This window comes from Pecten maximus, chromosome 9, assembly GCF_902652985.1.
Source record: "Pecten maximus chromosome 9, xPecMax1.1, whole genome shotgun sequence".
In the NCBI taxonomy this organism is placed as follows: domain Eukaryota; kingdom Metazoa; phylum Mollusca; class Bivalvia; order Pectinida; family Pectinidae; genus Pecten; species Pecten maximus.
Window position 1 is genome coordinate 25,574,985 of NC_047023.1, and position 18,252 is coordinate 25,593,236.

The 18,252-nt window shown below is 39.4% G+C and overlaps 1 protein-coding gene across 2 annotated transcripts in view; it reads left to right on the forward strand.

Annotated features, from left to right (window-relative positions):
- The first annotated feature begins 158 nt into the window (after positions 1-158).
- Positions 159-18,252, forward strand: part of LOC117335220 — a 48,131-nt gene continuing 30,037 nt past the window's right edge. Inside the window, exons 1-5 of one of the 2 annotated variants that reach the window (XM_033895206.1) lie at positions 159-411; positions 788-987; positions 1,398-1,649; positions 3,554-4,924; positions 7,418-7,586. In XM_033895206.1, coding sequence (XP_033751097.1) covers positions 793-987; positions 1,398-1,649; positions 3,554-4,924; positions 7,418-7,586 — 1,987 coding nt within the window. In that variant the 5' untranslated portion in view covers positions 159-411; positions 788-792. The remainder of the gene's footprint in view (positions 412-787; positions 988-1,397; positions 1,650-3,553; positions 4,925-7,417; positions 7,587-18,252) is intronic. The other variant, XM_033895207.1, reaches the window with a different exon arrangement.

An 18,252-nucleotide genomic window follows, 5' to 3' on the forward strand; every position in this document is an offset into this window, starting at 1 on the left:
TGTCCATAATGGCTACTTTCACAAGTGTCCCTTTATCCCGTACATAAATTATATACTTCAATTGAATGCCAAGTTCAAGATCGGTTTCAAAAGACTGGTTAAAATCACGGTTTATGCATACCTAGTTTGGTTGTGGTGAAAGAGACGGAATATGTAATCGATCGCCGTGCCTATAAAGAAAGGACGAACAGTCAAAGGAAGTACTGTTTACTTTGTGTATTATGAACGGTATATTAACGCCAACTCGAGCTATGTGGACCAGTGTTTACTGGCCAAAAGAGTTTTCACGATTTAATGAGGAAAAGGTACTTATTATAGAGGCGAAGTGAACAACGACACAACAGACGGAGTGTAGTGGTGTGTGGGGCTGATATCGGAACTGTCATATCGGAATACCTACTGACTGTCCAGGTATGTTAACTGTGTATCTTTGAAATTAGATAAGTATAAAAGTATAAGATACATGTATGTGATAAGTGTTATCAGATGCTCTACAGACTTAAATAACATCCCCCACCCCCACTCTCTCTCTCTTTTCATTTTTTTTCGGAAAGTATTTTGTTTCTCTACACAAGGCGTATACATTCATAAAGCAAATGGATATTAATATATGTGTGAAATTAAAGAGAAAATCGGCAAACCTAGGATATTTCTGAATAAAATCCACATGTAGCGTTTGGTTGATAAATAGGCCCGTACAAGCCATATAGTCCATGTCATAGGAACATTCTGGCCTGGTTACATACCTGTTTTAAAGCCACTCGATCATGCAATGTTTTTCACTCAGTTCCCATGGGAAATGAAGCGTCCAGCAAAACAAACAATGCCGATACTCAGCCGGCGAGGACGACAGCGTCAGCAGCAAGGGAGATGAAGGCGACGACACCTGGTCGGTGGAAAACGACACCTCGTAACGAAAAAGATGGGATGAAGGATACTGCTGGACCAGGTCTCAAACCAATGACATCGCTTTCTAACAGAAGTGAGGTAGGGTAGTTATTCTCACTCAACCGAATGTAAAGATACCCTTACAATTTTACTGTGCTTACTATTTTTCAATACCACAGGGACTCGAGAATTAGTTATAGTCTACATGTATTTGGACCTCCCCTAGTGTGTATAGCATATTTTCAGACGTTTTGGGGGGCTAGATTAATGTGCTATGCACACTAGGGGAGGTCCTAATACATGTAGACTGTACCTACATTTGTAATTCGCAAGTCCCTGTGTTCAATACTTGTGTATTATAATTAATTATCGTTTGATCAGATTATCTTTGCTTATTATTTCTTTGTTAACACCTATAAGAGGCGTATTGATCAAGGAAGAAAACTTCGTTCTATTCAAGAATATTGATCTTTGATTTTATGATATGCATTGTCATATTTTTCTGACAGCAGGAACATATTCGTTTCTATGGAAACACGCCAACAGGACGCCTACATCGCACTGAATTATATCCATTTTTCAAGTACCAACATAGACCACGTCGGGGGAGGGACCATCGGTTTCAGGTAAAAACTGCATCAACAGTATCGGACATTTATCCTGACCGAAATCTCCCCAGCCAACCTGTAGAGGATGCCGAGGAGTCGGACATGGAAGATATCCCGCTGACGGAGGCCGACATCTACGATAGAGCGAGGAGGGTAGGTCTCAGTCATAAGAGGATACATGTAATATGTAAATATGTGATATTTATATACTTAAAATATTAAGAGCTGTATATATATATATATCGTTATCAATGACATCAATGATATTAATAAACTTTACTATTTTTACTGGGAAGTATTATTCGATCTAAGGGGAGCATTACGTTAAGTTCCATAAGTTAAGGAATATTCAATCGACACAGGCTAAATATTTGTTCAGGCTGGTTCAATCATACATAAGGCTCACGCTGTGACCGCGATTATATTTTACGGAATGGATAGGTACAAAAATGTACTTTATTTTAACGTATTGACTTAGTTAGTTACTGTAACAAGCGTTGTAAAATACCTCTTAAGTAATGGCGGGTCCACCTGATACATTTCAATAGATAAACAACTCTGTCATAAACAGACCGTCAAACTAGTTACAAGGCTATCTGTCTATAGGACATTACAAACATAAGAAAGCACGTTTTGTATACAGTCGCAATTAACAACCTTTACAACCATGCCAGGTAGACTTTAGACCTCAAGGCCTCTCTCAAATTATTGTTCAGGTATAATTTCCCTCTAGGCTTGTTCACCGGAGATAAAAATAATTGCCCGTTCTTTATGTATTAAAAACCCTAAAAGACAACTCTTCTATAAGAATAGGGCCTTAACTACTCCGAAACTAAACACAATAAAAAGATATTTTATTTGTCATAGATTATGATGTAATCAAAATACAATACAATTCATAAAACAATCTGGTGTGATGTCCTCATCCTACATTGTACATACGAGATATCTACATTGTAGCAACATAACTCTACTATACAAAACCGAGAATCTGTATTAATTAAAAACAGTTTACAATAGGTTTCCGATTAGTAATATGTTCTACAACGATATTTAACCATAATATATATATGTTAAACTGTTTTCCTTAAAAACTACTTACAATAGCTATGAGCTAGATAGTACAGTTGTATATGTATCCAATTGGTAATGATATCTATAACTGTTAGAGAATATTTGAATGACTAATCAATTAATTTATTATTTAATTGCTTACAATTAAAAAGATCTCCTACGTGTCATCAAAACATACATGTATATCGATTTAGCTAGCAGATAATGAAGTTCATAAATTTGTAAGAAATAAAAAGTACTTGTCTATTTTTACCCAGAAAATAAAACTCACCGAATAACATATCACCTTGTGCAAATAGATAAGTATGCACGGATATTACTATAAATAGACAGGTTTACTAGTATGTATATTGATACATATACACAATGTAGATATAGATGTTGTATAACTTATAACGCACTGGGTCCCCGCAATAATCTACAGATTTTAGAGGGTTGTTTTTCTTTGTGTGTTTTATGCTTATTAAGATACAGACCGTGAAATCAAGTTGTATTAAAAGCGTATTGATAATAGACATCACCATTCCATGTTATATTGGGAGGACATTCTAAAGGGTAATGATAAATATATCAAGAACAAGTCAAAAGGCGTATGCTACTAGAATGTGTCATGGATCGCCCTGTCTACAAATACTACAGCTCAATATATATGTGTTAAGTACTTTTCTCGTTTTCAATTGAAAAATTAATAGTAATTGCTTAAATGCAATTGTACATCAACTGATGAATATCGAACAATTCACTATACTTTAGTTTAGTGTTAATTAAAACCAAGGTGATACGTATGTCTTAAAAAAACTATTCTTCGCGAACACAAAATACCTATATTTTTTTCAGAAAATTACTTTCAACTTTGTTTACAGCGAATTTCATGCAAAATACTTGATATCCTCGAGATAGTTATGTATAAAGTGAAGCAAGTCGAAGTTGTCATTTTAGAAAATGACCTTAATTGAACTTCAATATTTAATTTTTTTTTACAGGCACCGACAACAGTTGTTGACAGCTACAAAAAACTAATGGACTATTTGTTAAAAGGTTCTGAACTTGTTAAACAACCTGAGTTGATACGAGCACGTGCAGTCATGATATGGTTAAGTAGACAGGATGTGACGTCACCACTGTCTGGAACAGCAGACTATGATACACCGTCAAAAGGCATCGTAAAATTAAGTAACGATACACAGTTTGAATATTCGCGATTCTTGTCGACTCTGTACGAAAAGGCGGGTATCAAATCGGTGGAAATAACTGGAGTATTCAAAACAATTAGTTATGACCCAAACAATAACAAAAATCTCCCCGCAACCTCATGGAACGCCATTAATCTTGAGGGTCGGTGGCAGTTGATAATGCCATACTTTGTGTGTACACGAAGGATAAACCCATGGTTTACATCCGAACCAACAATTAAAGGAGTTTCTAAGGATGATGAAAGGGGACATGTCTTCAACTACTTTTACTTTCTGATGGACCCCAAGCAAAGTATCAACTGGTTTTATCCAGACGATCCAAAATGGCAACTTCTGAAACGGCCTTTACAGAAAGAGGAATACTTGAACCTTCCTCTCTTCAGAAGTGAATTTTTCGAATTAGGTTTAAAACTAGAATCACAAAATTCATATGATTTACACGCGGAAGATGGCCGAGTAAGGATAGACATTTCGTCCTCGGAGGAACTTGCCGATGAGATTTATCTTTGGTATGATATAACGTTAGTCAAAAGCAGCGGGAAACACAATCCAGTCACTCACAAGATGATTATCCACGATAATCTTCAAAAACTTGTAGCGATGATCAAACAGAAGGATAAATGGATGTTCCAGATGACCCTGCCTATAGAGGGAGTGTACAAGGTCACGATATACGGAAGTGTTAATGGGGATGACTTCGGACCGATCGTCAAATTTAGGCTTCACTGTGACAAGCGATTCGATAAGTGTAGCATGTTTCCTGAAGATCCGAAGGAAGTTGGTTTTGGTCCAGGATTAGCCGCTAAGGACGGCGGACTGTTGTTTCCATCCCGTTCCAATGGGTTTTACCCTGTCAGAGAAAACAGCGTTTTCAGGTTATCGTTTGTACTTGACAGGGATACTGTGGATAATGTCGAGGTGACTTGTAGTCTTGCTCAAACGGAAGAAACTGGGGTGAAACAATACAGCAATTCAATCCAATGTAATGTAGACAGAAGTAGTGGATGTGTGGAGATAACTGTCACCATTCCGGGCGGAGGTGTATTCATGTTGTCTGTCTGGACAAAACTTGACCAAGGGTCATCGGTCAAAACTAAGATATCAAAATTAGCCTGCTGCTATATACTGATATCTAACCCGGATATTCCTCAGCCAGTACAGGTAAGATATCGTGATGTACTCAGCTACTGATTAACTGGATGTATCACCTCGAGTACAGGTAAGGTATCGTGATGTATCACCTCGAGTACAGGTAAGGTATCGTGATGTATCACCTCGAGTACAGGTAAGATATCGTGATGTACTCAGTTATTGATTAACTGGATGTATCACCTCGAGTACAGGTAAGGTATCGTGATGTACTCGGTTACTGATTACCTGTATGTATCGCCTCGAGTACAGGTAAGGTATCGTGATGTACTCGGTTACTGATTACCTGTATGTATCACCTCGAGTACAGGTAAGGTATCGTGATGTACTCAGTTACTGATTACCTGTATGTATCGCCTCGAGTACAGGTAAGGTATCGTGATGTACTCGGTTACTGATTACCTGTATGTATCACCTCGAGTACAGGTAAGATATCGTGATGTACTGTTACTGATTACCTGTATGTATCACCTCGAGTACAGGTAAGATATCGTGATGTACTGTTACTGATTACCTGTATGTATCACCTCGAGTACAGGTAAGATATCGTGATGTACTCAGTTACTGATTACCTGTATGTATCACCTCGAGTACAGGTAAGATATCGTGATGTACTCAGTTACTGATTTCCTGTATGTATCAGAGTACAGGTAAGATATCGTGATGTACTCAGTTATTGATTTCCTGTATGTATCAGAGTACAGGTAAGATATCGTGATGTACTCAGTTACTGATTACCTGTATGTATCACCTCGAGTACAGGTAAGATATCGTGATGTACTCAGTTACTGATTACCTGTATGTATCACCTCGAGTACAGGTAAGATATCGTGATGTACTCAGTTACTGATTACCTGTATGTATCACCTCGAGTACAGGTAAGATATCGTGATGTACTGTTACTGATTACCTGTATGTATCACCTCGAGTACAGGTAAGATATCGTGATGTACTGTTACTGATTACCTGTATGTATCACCTCGAGTACAGGTAAGATATCGTGATGTACTCAGTTACTGATTACCTGTATGTATCACCTCGAGTACAGGTAAGGTATCGTGATGTACTCGGTTACTGATTTCCTGTATGTATCAGAGTACAGGTAAGATATCGTGATGTACTCAGTTATTGATTTCCTGTATGTATCAGAGTACAGGTAAGATATCGTGATGTACTCAGTTACTGATTACCTGTATGTATCACCTCGAGTACAGGTAAAGATATCGTGATGTACTCAGTTACTGATGTACCTGTATGTATCACCCTCGATACAGGTAAGAGTATCGTGATTACTCAGTTACTGATTACCTGTATGTATCACCTCGAGTACAGGTAAGGTATCGTGATGTACTCGGTTACTGATTCCTGTATGTATCAGAGTACAGGTAAGGATATGCGTGATGTACTCAGTTCTTGATTACCTGGTGGTATCACCTCGAGTACAGGTAAGATATCGTGATGTACTCAGTTACTGATTACCTGTATGTATCACCTCGAGTACAGGTAAGGTATCGTGATGTACTCAGTTATTGATTTCCTGTATGTATCAGAGTACAGGTAAGGTATCGTGATGTACTCGGTTACTGATTACCTGTATGTAACAGAGTACAGGTAAGGTATCGTGATGTCCTCAGTTCTTGATTACCTGGTGGTATCACCTCGAGTACAGGTAAGGTATCGTGATGTACTCAGTTACTGATTACCTGTATGTTATTCCTCAGCCAGTACAGGTAAGATATCGTGATGTACTCAGCTACTGATTAACTGGATGTATCACCTCGAGTACAGGTAAGGTATCGTGATGTATCACCTCGAGTACAGGTAAGGTATCGTGATGTATCACCTCGAGTACAGGTAAGATATCGTGATGTACTCAGTTATTGATTAACTGGATGTATCACCTCGAGTACAGGTAAGGTATCGTGATGTATCACCTCGAGTACAGGTAAGGTATCGTGATGTATCACCTCGAGTACAGGTAAGATATCGTGATGTACTCAGTTATTGATTAACTGGATGTATCACCTCGAGTACAGGTAAGGTAGTAGTAATGACCAAGACCCATTCATTGAAGTTTCCTCTATTACAAAACCCATCCTCGACATTCCAGGGTTACGTATTTTTGCCTCTCCTATTAAATATTGTGTTCGATGCAATACCCTTCGATGGTGGTATATGAACTGGTGTGTGTCTTAGGGATCGAAAATTTTGTTGACAGAGGGAGGAATATAGCGGAGCTGGACTGAATGCTGTTGACCAGGTATCTAGATTGGGTCGTTGGGTATGTTTTAGGTTTTGAGGTCCAGGGTCCGAGTCCCAGTCTGGTCGTTGCCTACCCCTCCCCCTTGTTACATTTAGATAAATTCTCTATTCCGATATATTCTTTAGTTTTGCCTTGACATTTTCCGGGACGCAGAGAGCGAAAGTAGCCTCTAAAGTATCGAGGAAGTACCAGCCCGTACTACAGTTTACATGTAATACACACAATATATGTTGCATTTTTAGACTAGAAGACAACGAGAGACCCGGGAAAACCTCCGCCAAGCTCTGGAAGCTGGCACGCTAGATGGAATCGAGTCGGCCATTACAAAATGTGGCTATCAGCATATCCCTATGGAGGACGAGGAGGTCGAGTACGCGAATACTAGGGCGGAGATATTGAGGCTATCACGAGGTATGTACATTACGTGGTACTGTGAATAGTAGGTAAGGCAACATGGTTTGTTTATATTTTTAAAGACCAGTTACGCATTAGCTGTAAAGTCAATGAAGCTTGTGCTTTTTATTCAACAATAAAAATCTACGGTACACAGTCTACTATGAACATTCTACTGTACACATTTTACGGTACACACTATACTGTACACAGTCTACTGTACACAATAGACTGTACACAGTCTACTGTACACAATATACTGTACACAGTCTACTGTACACAATATACTGTACACAGTCTACTGTACACAATATACGTTACACAGTCTACTGTACACAATATACTGTACACAATATACTGTACACAGTCTACTGTACACAGTCTACTGTACACAATATACTGTACACAGTCTACTGTACACAATATACTGTACACAGTCTACTGTACACAATATACGTTACACAGTCTACTGTACACAGTCTACTGTACACAATATACTGTACACAGTCTACTGTACACAATATACTGTACACAGTCTTCTGTACACAATATACTGTACACAGTCTACTGTACACAATATACGTTACACAGTCTACTGTACACAATATACTGTACACAGTCTACTGTACACAATATACTGTACACATTCTACGGTATACACTATACTGTACACAGTCTACTGTACACAATATACTGTACACAGTCTACTGTACACAATATACTGTACACAGTCTACTGTACACAATATACTGTACACAGTCTACTGTACACAGTCTACTGTTCACAATATACTGTACACAATATACTGTACACAGTCTACTGTACACAATATACGTTACACAGTCTACTGTACACAGACCTTCCTTACCAAAATTGCTTGCACGGGATTGCTTTTCAGACCAATGGTCAAAGTTCAAGGTCATTGTTACAGAAAATAGAAAATTAGTTTCCGTGCCGAAACTCATTGTTCCTTAGACTAATTACGCTCAAACTTCATACAGGCCATCCTTACCAAAGGGGATCGGGATTGCATTTTAGGTCCGGAGGTTAAATCTCAATATCACTGTTAATATTAATAGAAAAAGTGTTTCCGTGTTAGTCTCTAGTTTCCTTGGGCTGATCCGGCTCAAACTCCATACAAACTTTCCTTACCAAAGTGCTTGCTTGGGATTGCTTTTCAGGTCCGAAGGTTAAAGGTCAATGTCACTAGTTCTAAACATAGAAATTAGTTCGTGTGCGTGAACTCAAGTTCCCTTGGACCAATCAAAATCAAACTTCATACAGATCTTCCATACCAAAGCGCTTGCTTGAGATTTATTTTCAAGCCGAAAGGTCAGAGGTCAAAACTGGTTTCCTTATGATAACATCAAAATTTCTGCGCAGGCGACACATCCACTTCCGTGAAATTCTCGTTTACTTTATAGGCTGATAACATTCATGTTTTAGTCAATGGAAATGCTAGTTACAAGCAAGATAGAAATATTGATAGAGAACACTTTGTTTTACTTTTATGATTATATATAACACTTTTATAACTATATATAACATGCTGTAACAGTTTAATAATTATATATTACACGACTGTACACTTTTATTTAAGCATTGAACTGTTTTTGTATGGTATTTATTATCTATTTGAATGCCAGAGCTTTGCAAGCAAACAAATCATAATGTACGTTACACATTATGATTTGATTGCTTGCAATCTCTGGCATGGATGCATGGCATTTAAACGTACACCAATGCCAGAGCTCTCAAATAGACTACATTGTGTATAGTGACAATGCCAGCCAAATGTAAATATATATATATATTTATAACACGGCTGTACTTTTTTTTTATATATCTATGTATAACACTATTATAACTTTTATAATTATGTATATATGTATATTACATATATATATGTATATTACATATGTATAAAAATGCCAAACGGTGATTGACGCTTGTCACGAATATTAATTTTTTAGATATCATATTCACCCTACAAAACCGGAAGCTCGCCAGTGTACGGCGGATGCTGTCCCAGGTAGAACATTCCCGGTACGCGCACTTCTTCCGGGAAGAGATATCGGAGCTTCAGCAGATAAAGGAGGAACTGAAATGGAAACAAAAGTACATCTAAACAAACGTCAGCTTAACACATACAACTGTCTCGTTGACTTCCTCCTGTGTTACAACAGAGACCTACATATTCTAGTATAGGTCTCTTATTTCAATGTGGTGTGAAATGGCGTAGGAATTCTAGTCAGTAAACATCTACAACTATGTAATTAGTACCGTATAGCCGGTTTAAATCGTAATTTTAATTGCTTTCGCGACAAATCCTCAACGCGATATTATAACCAGACGTATCCGTGAGTTATGTGACCAGTACGGATGTATATCTACAGACATATCGCCCTTGATGCACTGACTAAAACCAAATGGCCGTGACCTCAGTTACCATAAACATACTGACAGCTAATCACCAATATTGATGCCAATGAACCATTAATGCACTATTAATACAGAACATGTATATAAATATATGTGTACGTTTAATTTGTGTCCATCGCATTCGGTAACTCTTAGTATAATAATATAATAGACAAGGCTCTCGACGTGATGTTTACCATCAGTGGATCGTGAATTAATTAAGATACATTGTAGCTGGACCATCAGATTATGATGACAATAACTGATTTCTCAAACAACCAGTGACCAATAAAGAGTAATACAACAATGACATAACTCGTGTGGGTTTATTGTCAAGTTACACATGAATGACCATGACAAGTGGAACAGTTGATAGACAACGTGTATGATGAATGTTTTATTGTGTAGGTCAATATGTGTACCTTGCATTAGCACGATAAGCTACATGTACATACATTTGTTCGATAAGGTTTAATACAAACCTTTACTTTAAAATTATATTCAAGCAGCAATTAGCTGTAGACGGACAATCTAGCGGTAATCTAATTTATGCTCTTTTCGGCGGTAAGTATTAACACATTCGTGATACATTTTCAATATCAAATAATGTTGTTCGACAAATCATCAGGGCGTGAACATGTTAAAATTCGGTAATGGACCATATCAGCATGTTCACAATATTTCACCTTTTTATCAGTAATGGTTCAAGATCAGTACGCTTAATTAGTAATGGGTCAAGAACAGTATGTTTACAGTATAGCACCACGTAATCAGTAATTGGCCAAAATCAGTATGTTTACAGATATCGCCGTTTTAACAGTAATGGGTCAAGATCAGCATGTTTATACATGTGTAGTATATCACCACTTTTTCATTAATGGGCCAAAATCAGTATGTTTACAGTATGTCACCAGTAATAGTGGGTAAAAGCAGTGTGTTTGTATATCACGACTCGCTGTCCCAGATGGAAGTGCGCGAGGATTCTTAATGTGTTAGGAAACCGGAGAAAACCCACGTGCTCGGACAAGTGACCCCACGCATCTTACACTTCAGTCAGGGAATCGAACCCCGATCGTCGAGTGCCATTATGGTGTTTATACGAATGCAATGATGCATATATGTAGCATTTTGTAATATAGGCCAAAATTGCGATGAAAAGGTAGATAAATTGTTTTTATATTGAATATAAATGATAAGCATACAAACTACGAAAGACAGTCGTAAAACAGCAGTTGATAGGAAGAAATCAAATATGGTTATTTTGCATGACATGAGTTAAACTTTATATAGAAATTACATTCATAAGTATATTTTGTGTTGTTTTGTTTTATGTTGCGCTGGATTTGAGTTAAATATATATATACATTCATACAGTCATTTCAAAGTATATTTTGTACTGATTTGTATTCTTTGTAATATAACGGTTAAACCAAATCTTTAGCTCGGTCATGCATAAAGTCTGCATAATTTATAATTTATTACGTCATATATACGGTTGGTTGAGGAAAGTATTCTTAACTGTAAGACAAACCCGTCAGTTTTAAAGGTAATCGGTTAATAACTACCAGTTGTATATTGATTTCCCGTGGTTATATTTCTATGTATACATGTATTATTCCTTCAACAATACGATTGTTACATATTCTACATCTATATAACAAGGGAGTCTGGGTTATGTCTTCGAGGCAGTTGAGATCCCCATCCCATAACCATATATAGCAATGTTTGCCATCAGCAAATAAACCTATTAACAAATTGAACAAAAACATTATATTGATGTTTAGTCGAAGCTAACCAGGTGAGCGATACAGGTCCTCTGGGCCTCTTGTTCTCAGATTAAATCACCTCATTGGAAATGGTGACCGGAAGATAAATATATATTTATCACAGAGAACATCTCCAAACCATTTTTTGTTTTATATATATAAAAAAAAAAAAAAAGCTTTTTAACTTCCGTCGTCAGCTTTAAGGGAAGGGATGAAAGAAAAAAGTGACAGGTTCGTTTTTTATATTACATAACGTAAAAGAAAAAACAACAACATAAAACGTGTGTGTTACTGTAATCTGTAGTGAAATACAACCGAATACGATATATATATATATATATATATATATAGGGTCTAGTAAGTAATAACGACGGTATAAACCAATATACAATGTAGGTACTGGATCCTAACAAACAAATGTTGGATGCGTATTACTAGAAATAGATATATGTCAAGTAGTAATTACGACAGTACAGACAAGTAAATTGTCGAATTTTCGAGGCAATCTGCCCCTTTATCAAGACACGGGTAAATTACATACGATCACATATAGACATAGAACATGGACCAGTTACACAAATATAGTAGGTATAAACAAAAAAAATCGTAATGTTGTAAAAATGATCCCCCTCGGCCGATACGTAATTCGCCGAGGGCCTATTATGATTAATTAGGAAACATCTTAGGTGGTGTACAGATGCTAAAAGTAAATGAATAAATAGATAAATAAATAAATAAATAATATAACTTAAAGGTTTAACAAAATAGCATCGCGGGTGGATTCGATGTGATGGCAGCGCGTGTTATGTCGTGAATGTTTTTGTTATTGTTTTTTTCCGATATGTACATTTCGTCCCGCAAATCTCGGCCCAAACAGCGGGAAGCAGTGACAATATCGGGTGGCCAATCCCATATTAAAATTAGTTAGTTTCAACGAAATTGAACAAATATTAAAATCATATAGATGTAATAGTGTAGAAAGGCATAATTTAGGCATTAGAAACCAAACAGAAAGGTGGTCGAAAGATCCTATTAGCGTAACGAAAACCGAGTGTCAGGACGACTCGTCACAAACATGTACTCACACAACTTATTCAGCCAATCAGCTGCTGTTTCATGTAAACCAAGTCCCTAAGGAAAGTGTGTTTGTGGGGCCTGTAGGGGTTGGTCTGATTAATATACATATGGAGTGGGTACTTCCTATAAGCGAGAATAGAGAGTCTTCTCTCCACTTCGTGATCAAACATAACAAAACGCAAATATACATTTGCCGTACTAGCCCCTGTGCCCGTAGAGCAGTCGGCGTTTAATCAAAATTTCATGTCATACATAATGTACGTAACAGTACATAATATCTGCAGCCTGTCGATCTACAATAATATGCTTATATAGCACATATACTTCAATATCCCTCTCGTTCTTTCCAAAAAATTATTCGCCATCTACAACTTAACCTGCCGCCCAGAAAAAACCGGCAACAAATATCGCCGGAAATCTGTGTCCGGTTTGGCTGGAAACTACTAATGTATCTCCCAACTGCAGGATAGTCTAGGCGTAACGCTGGACCTGCGTTAGACATACAAAAATAAACAAAAATGTGCAAAAACACCTACCTAAGCACGTCAGCGATATCAATTATCCCTAATTGTAACCCTAGATTCGATCTATCTCTGTAGATTTATTATCACAAAAAAAAAAAAAAAAAAAAGATTAAATATACGTCCGCACTGCTCGGGTGCACGGCTAGAGAATGACCACCTCTGCTCTCCACCCGACACACGTGTACCCACCTGCACGTGCTACTTGCTCCCACGTGCCGATAAGACAAATAAATCCCGCCTTTTCTGCTAGAACCGCGGGATTATTTGAGTCTTCTCTCCACTTCGTGATCAAACATAACAAAACGCAAATATAAATTTGCCGTACTAGCCCCTGTGCCCGTAGAGGATAACAAAGAAAGCAAGCGATATACTCAGGTACAATGTAAATGATAACCCTGATAAAATTGATGCAAATGGAAATTAGCCTATCCCATTTAAAACCCATGAAAAAAAACGTATCCACGGTAAAAAAAATGTACATTCTTTGTATACACTAAAAACAAAAACAATTGAATATTAAACTACGATAACTAAAGCTAACTACAAACAAAGCTTTTTTGTGACCCTAAGCCTTTTGACCAGTGAATCCGCCACATATCCATCTTTACTACTGTCCGACCTCCAACGCCCGTGCCTCTTAAGGCATCGTTCACTGACGTCATTATTGGCCGCCGCCGTGGCTCCTCCCGTTCTCAGGGAATGCAAACCGTAATTAAGACAACAGCTCACGCCTTTCAAACGTTTCAAAATTGCTTCACGAGACCCTGTGTAACTTAAAGGCTTGTGTTTGTGGATTAAACGACAGCTACCCCGCAAACGATATACCTGCTTGAATAAAAAATCGTCAGAATCTAAATCTATTTCTCCTAAACTGATATATCTCTAAAGCATGACATAAGGACACGCCGACGTGCAACCCTTACTTATGACAACCTCCTTCCCAAAACGATACTGATCCGTTTTGCTTTTCCTTACTTGCAATGAAAAATGATCCTCAAAAAATTTGATATCATTACAGTGGAAATTACTCAATTCATTAAAACGCAAGAAACCTGCAAAAGCGAGCAAACACATGCACAAGTCTCTTCCTACTAAGAGGTCTCCAGATCCGGTAAAATTATCACACAATGCAATTAATAACCACTAGTAACTGGATCCTTCTTGCGCATCGGTTGGTGCGCTGTACGTTTTGCACACTCCAATAAGCTCTCGACAAAACTGTTGGAAGTTGGATCATTATGTCCATGCAACTTATGCACCCACTTGATGGAATACACTACTGCCGCTACCACTGCATATGATGAATTGTTCTGTAGCAAATTATTGATATATAAAGCCACATGAATTGGGTGAGCTGGTAAAGATGCATGTCCGTGAATAGAAATAAAAGCTTCCCAGCGTCTAAAATAACCAAAGTATTTCTTGTTCGTGTTGTCACTTTTGGCCCCCACAAGCCTATCTGCCATCCCCTCGGCCATCTTGTAAAGAGATGAATTTGTGATCACCCCGGCCTCTTTCAGCTTATTGTCTACCGCCTCCTGCAACCTCACACCTGTGGAAAATGAAAACAGCAGACAGCGTCATAAATCACTACTCTCGAGTCTCTACTCTTCCTACATGCAACTAGTGAAATCTAGCCTTAAAGCTAACATGTCAAACTTTCAAAACAACCGTTATTCCCTCTACCTTTCTTAGTGACATTTGTGTTGGACAACATGTAACTTCCAACCACAAAATATTTAACTAAATCATTGTCTACAAACAATGAGGGCCAAAATGTAGCTGATCTCCATCGGGGTATGATCAAGGTCCCACAACCTCTGTCATCCCTCATTTTGTTCACGACTCTACAAATCTAAACGCGGCGGGGGCACACGCCAGTTGTTTATCCCTGTCCAGCTTACTGTAAATGAATCTACAGCCTCAGTATTACTACACCACCACCTAGAGTTAAACCGACGACATTTACAATTATAATCCGTGGCAAATCTGTCTATCTGATGTGGACCCCACATAGCCTCGCATTTTTCAAAAACCCATTGCTGTACCTCCCAATCATCGCAATCGGTACACCTACTCAAATAATCAGCCGTCGTGTTTTGGCGCCTAGGTAGCCATTGTGAATAAACCTGTACATCAGATTCATGACAAAACTCCTGTACCTGCCGGGCGATGTCCTGTAAGTCAGACTTGTTGCTACCTACCTTGACTATCGAACATGCATTCCTATTGTCAATCAACAATTTCACCTTCTCACCTCTAATCTTTTGCTTTGCAGTATACAATACCCGTTTAACCGCTTCCATCTCTCTCCATGTAGAACTGAAAGACATCTCCTGCTGATTCCACGTGCCTAACACTAACTCACAACCTTTCTCGTATCTCTCCCCTATCCCAGGGAGGTTAACAGTACCTTTACCTACCCGCGTAGCCCTGGGTACCAGACCCGAAGTACTGGGTGTTCCACAATAATCTACCTCCATAGGCATACCATCTACCTGATCTCCGCCATGCATAATACCCTTCCCGCCTTGGGTTCCACCTCTATGCATACTAGTACTCAACTGCTCTGCACCTTCCAAAAGGTGCCCCACAACTGGGGGTACCACACCACGCATCGTAACCGCGTTATTCCTCCCACCCTCCAAAGGGCGTCCCGCTCCCGGGGATCCATTACATACTTCCGCCTTACAAACCTCTGACGGATGACCTACGCATGGGAATACACCACACTGTCCACATGGCTCCTCATATATCTCACCTGTCCCCCTAAGGCATCCTCCATCCTCCATAGCCTAAAGCTGAGGCATCAGTACACACCACCGCCGAACACGTGACCTGTTCTGAGAGTTTAGAACCGATGCTATTCATCTCCCTCAGGTTGTCCAACCAATACACCACCTCGTCCAAAGCGGAGGCGTTCACAAACACGCATGCATTCCAGCTAGCCCGTGACAACAAACACTTGTAAAGTTCACGTGTGCGTAATCTTGCCTGTGAACCCACTACACTTTGCATAGAAATGACTTGACCAATAATACCTGCTACATACCTGGCCGAGAATAAAAGGCGGCCCTGACTGACGTGCGTCATTGTATTTGACAACAATGCCAACAACCGATCTACTCTCTCGTTGGTCGCTCTAACCACGCCCTCCGCCATCGACCACGTGTACCCTAGCCACCCCACGTGCTGTGTCGCTACCCATTGACACTTCTCATTAGCTAATAAGAACCCAAATTTCTCCAAACTCGACTGTACGTACCTGCTTAAGCTGTTTGCGCCAACCTCGGTGCTATGGCCACCCATACCATCATCCAGATACATGATCAGCTTATTACCCTGACCTCGTACGTGCTTTACAACCTCTCTCAAAACCTTTGTAAACACATACCCGGCCGTAGCTATGCCGAATGGCAAAACGTTGAAAACATAAAATGTACATTTCCCATCGACCATTGTATGGAATCCCAAAAACTATCTGTGTCCCGAAAAAAATTCTATGTGGTGATATGCGGCTTTCAGATCAAAAGTGAATAAATAATCCCCCACGTCAAACATGTCCCTAGCTAGTATCCTCCATACTTGAATCTGAATTTATGAAGAAGCTGATTTATATGCCTACAGTCCAACACTAGACGTGGCTTGCCTGATCTACTGAAAGCGACCGTTAGCGGATTAACTACCGCTGGCTGGTCTTGTACCTCGGATACACATCTTAATGATACCAACCTGTTCACCTCGCCTTGTACAAAAATCTCGTTCTCCCTTGCAGATCTATTATTCCGCAAGAATACCTTCGAAGGAATTTCTCTAAAAGGGATTTTATACCCTTCCGAAACTATCGACAACACTGCGCTACAAGCGCCTGATTCCTTCCAGTAGTCAATCCTACCTTTGAGCCTACCTACAGGCGACAAAGCTTTGTCATCTTTCTTTTCAACTTTCAAAACAACATTACTACCTGTAACGACGTCTTTACGTCCTTCTGCTACGGGAAACCGATCAGACTTCGACTGAACATGCTTAGAAAGTAATTGTATACTTAACTTATTACCGCCAGCTGTCATACTTGGCCCCGTACTGGCCCTGTCCGGACATTCCATGCGCCAATGTCCCACTTTGCCACATTTGTAACAGGTCCCTGGTCTGTATCCATTGGACGGTCCTGGGGCGTGTCCCGCCCCCTGTTGACGGAGATATGGTCTGCCGCTCTGCAAATCCGCCTCGTAAGGTGAATATCTCCTTCCTCTGCCCCTCCCCTTGGACTTGAGGGACTTCATCTTCCTGTTAGTCCGAGCTCGGGCTCTGTCAATTTTCCTCTCATCATCCGAGTCCGACGCTATCGGCTTGGTATTCCTCCGCTGCCTTCCATCCTGATTCCGAAGTATCGGCTAGCAACACTAACTTTTGTCTATAATCCACCATTTTCATACCTTCCACCATTTTTGACCGAGCCTCCTCTCCATCCTTGAACATGCTGTGCTCTGCTTCTGCCATTTCGCTTTCACCTTCTGATTGAATCTATATTGGTCCTCGCATGCCTTCCGAGAAAATTTATGAGGCTCTCTGCCTACCAAATCCTGGTGTAATTTTGCATAATGGTCCGCCGAAATGTCTTTCTGCGCCGCCCACACACTCTCCTCAAATTTGCTTAGACGCCTGGAAATTAACGCATCCATATTTTCCAGAATTACGATCTGGCACTCTTTTATCGCTCCCTGAATTTACATGTTCATGGATAACCGAATTTATGTTAGGAGTATCCATAATCGTGTGTGTCTTTGTATAACGAGATATTAAATATACGTCCGCACTGCTCGGGTGCACGGCTAGAGAATGACCACCTCTGCTCTCCACCCGACACACGTGTACCCACCTGCACGTGCTACTTGC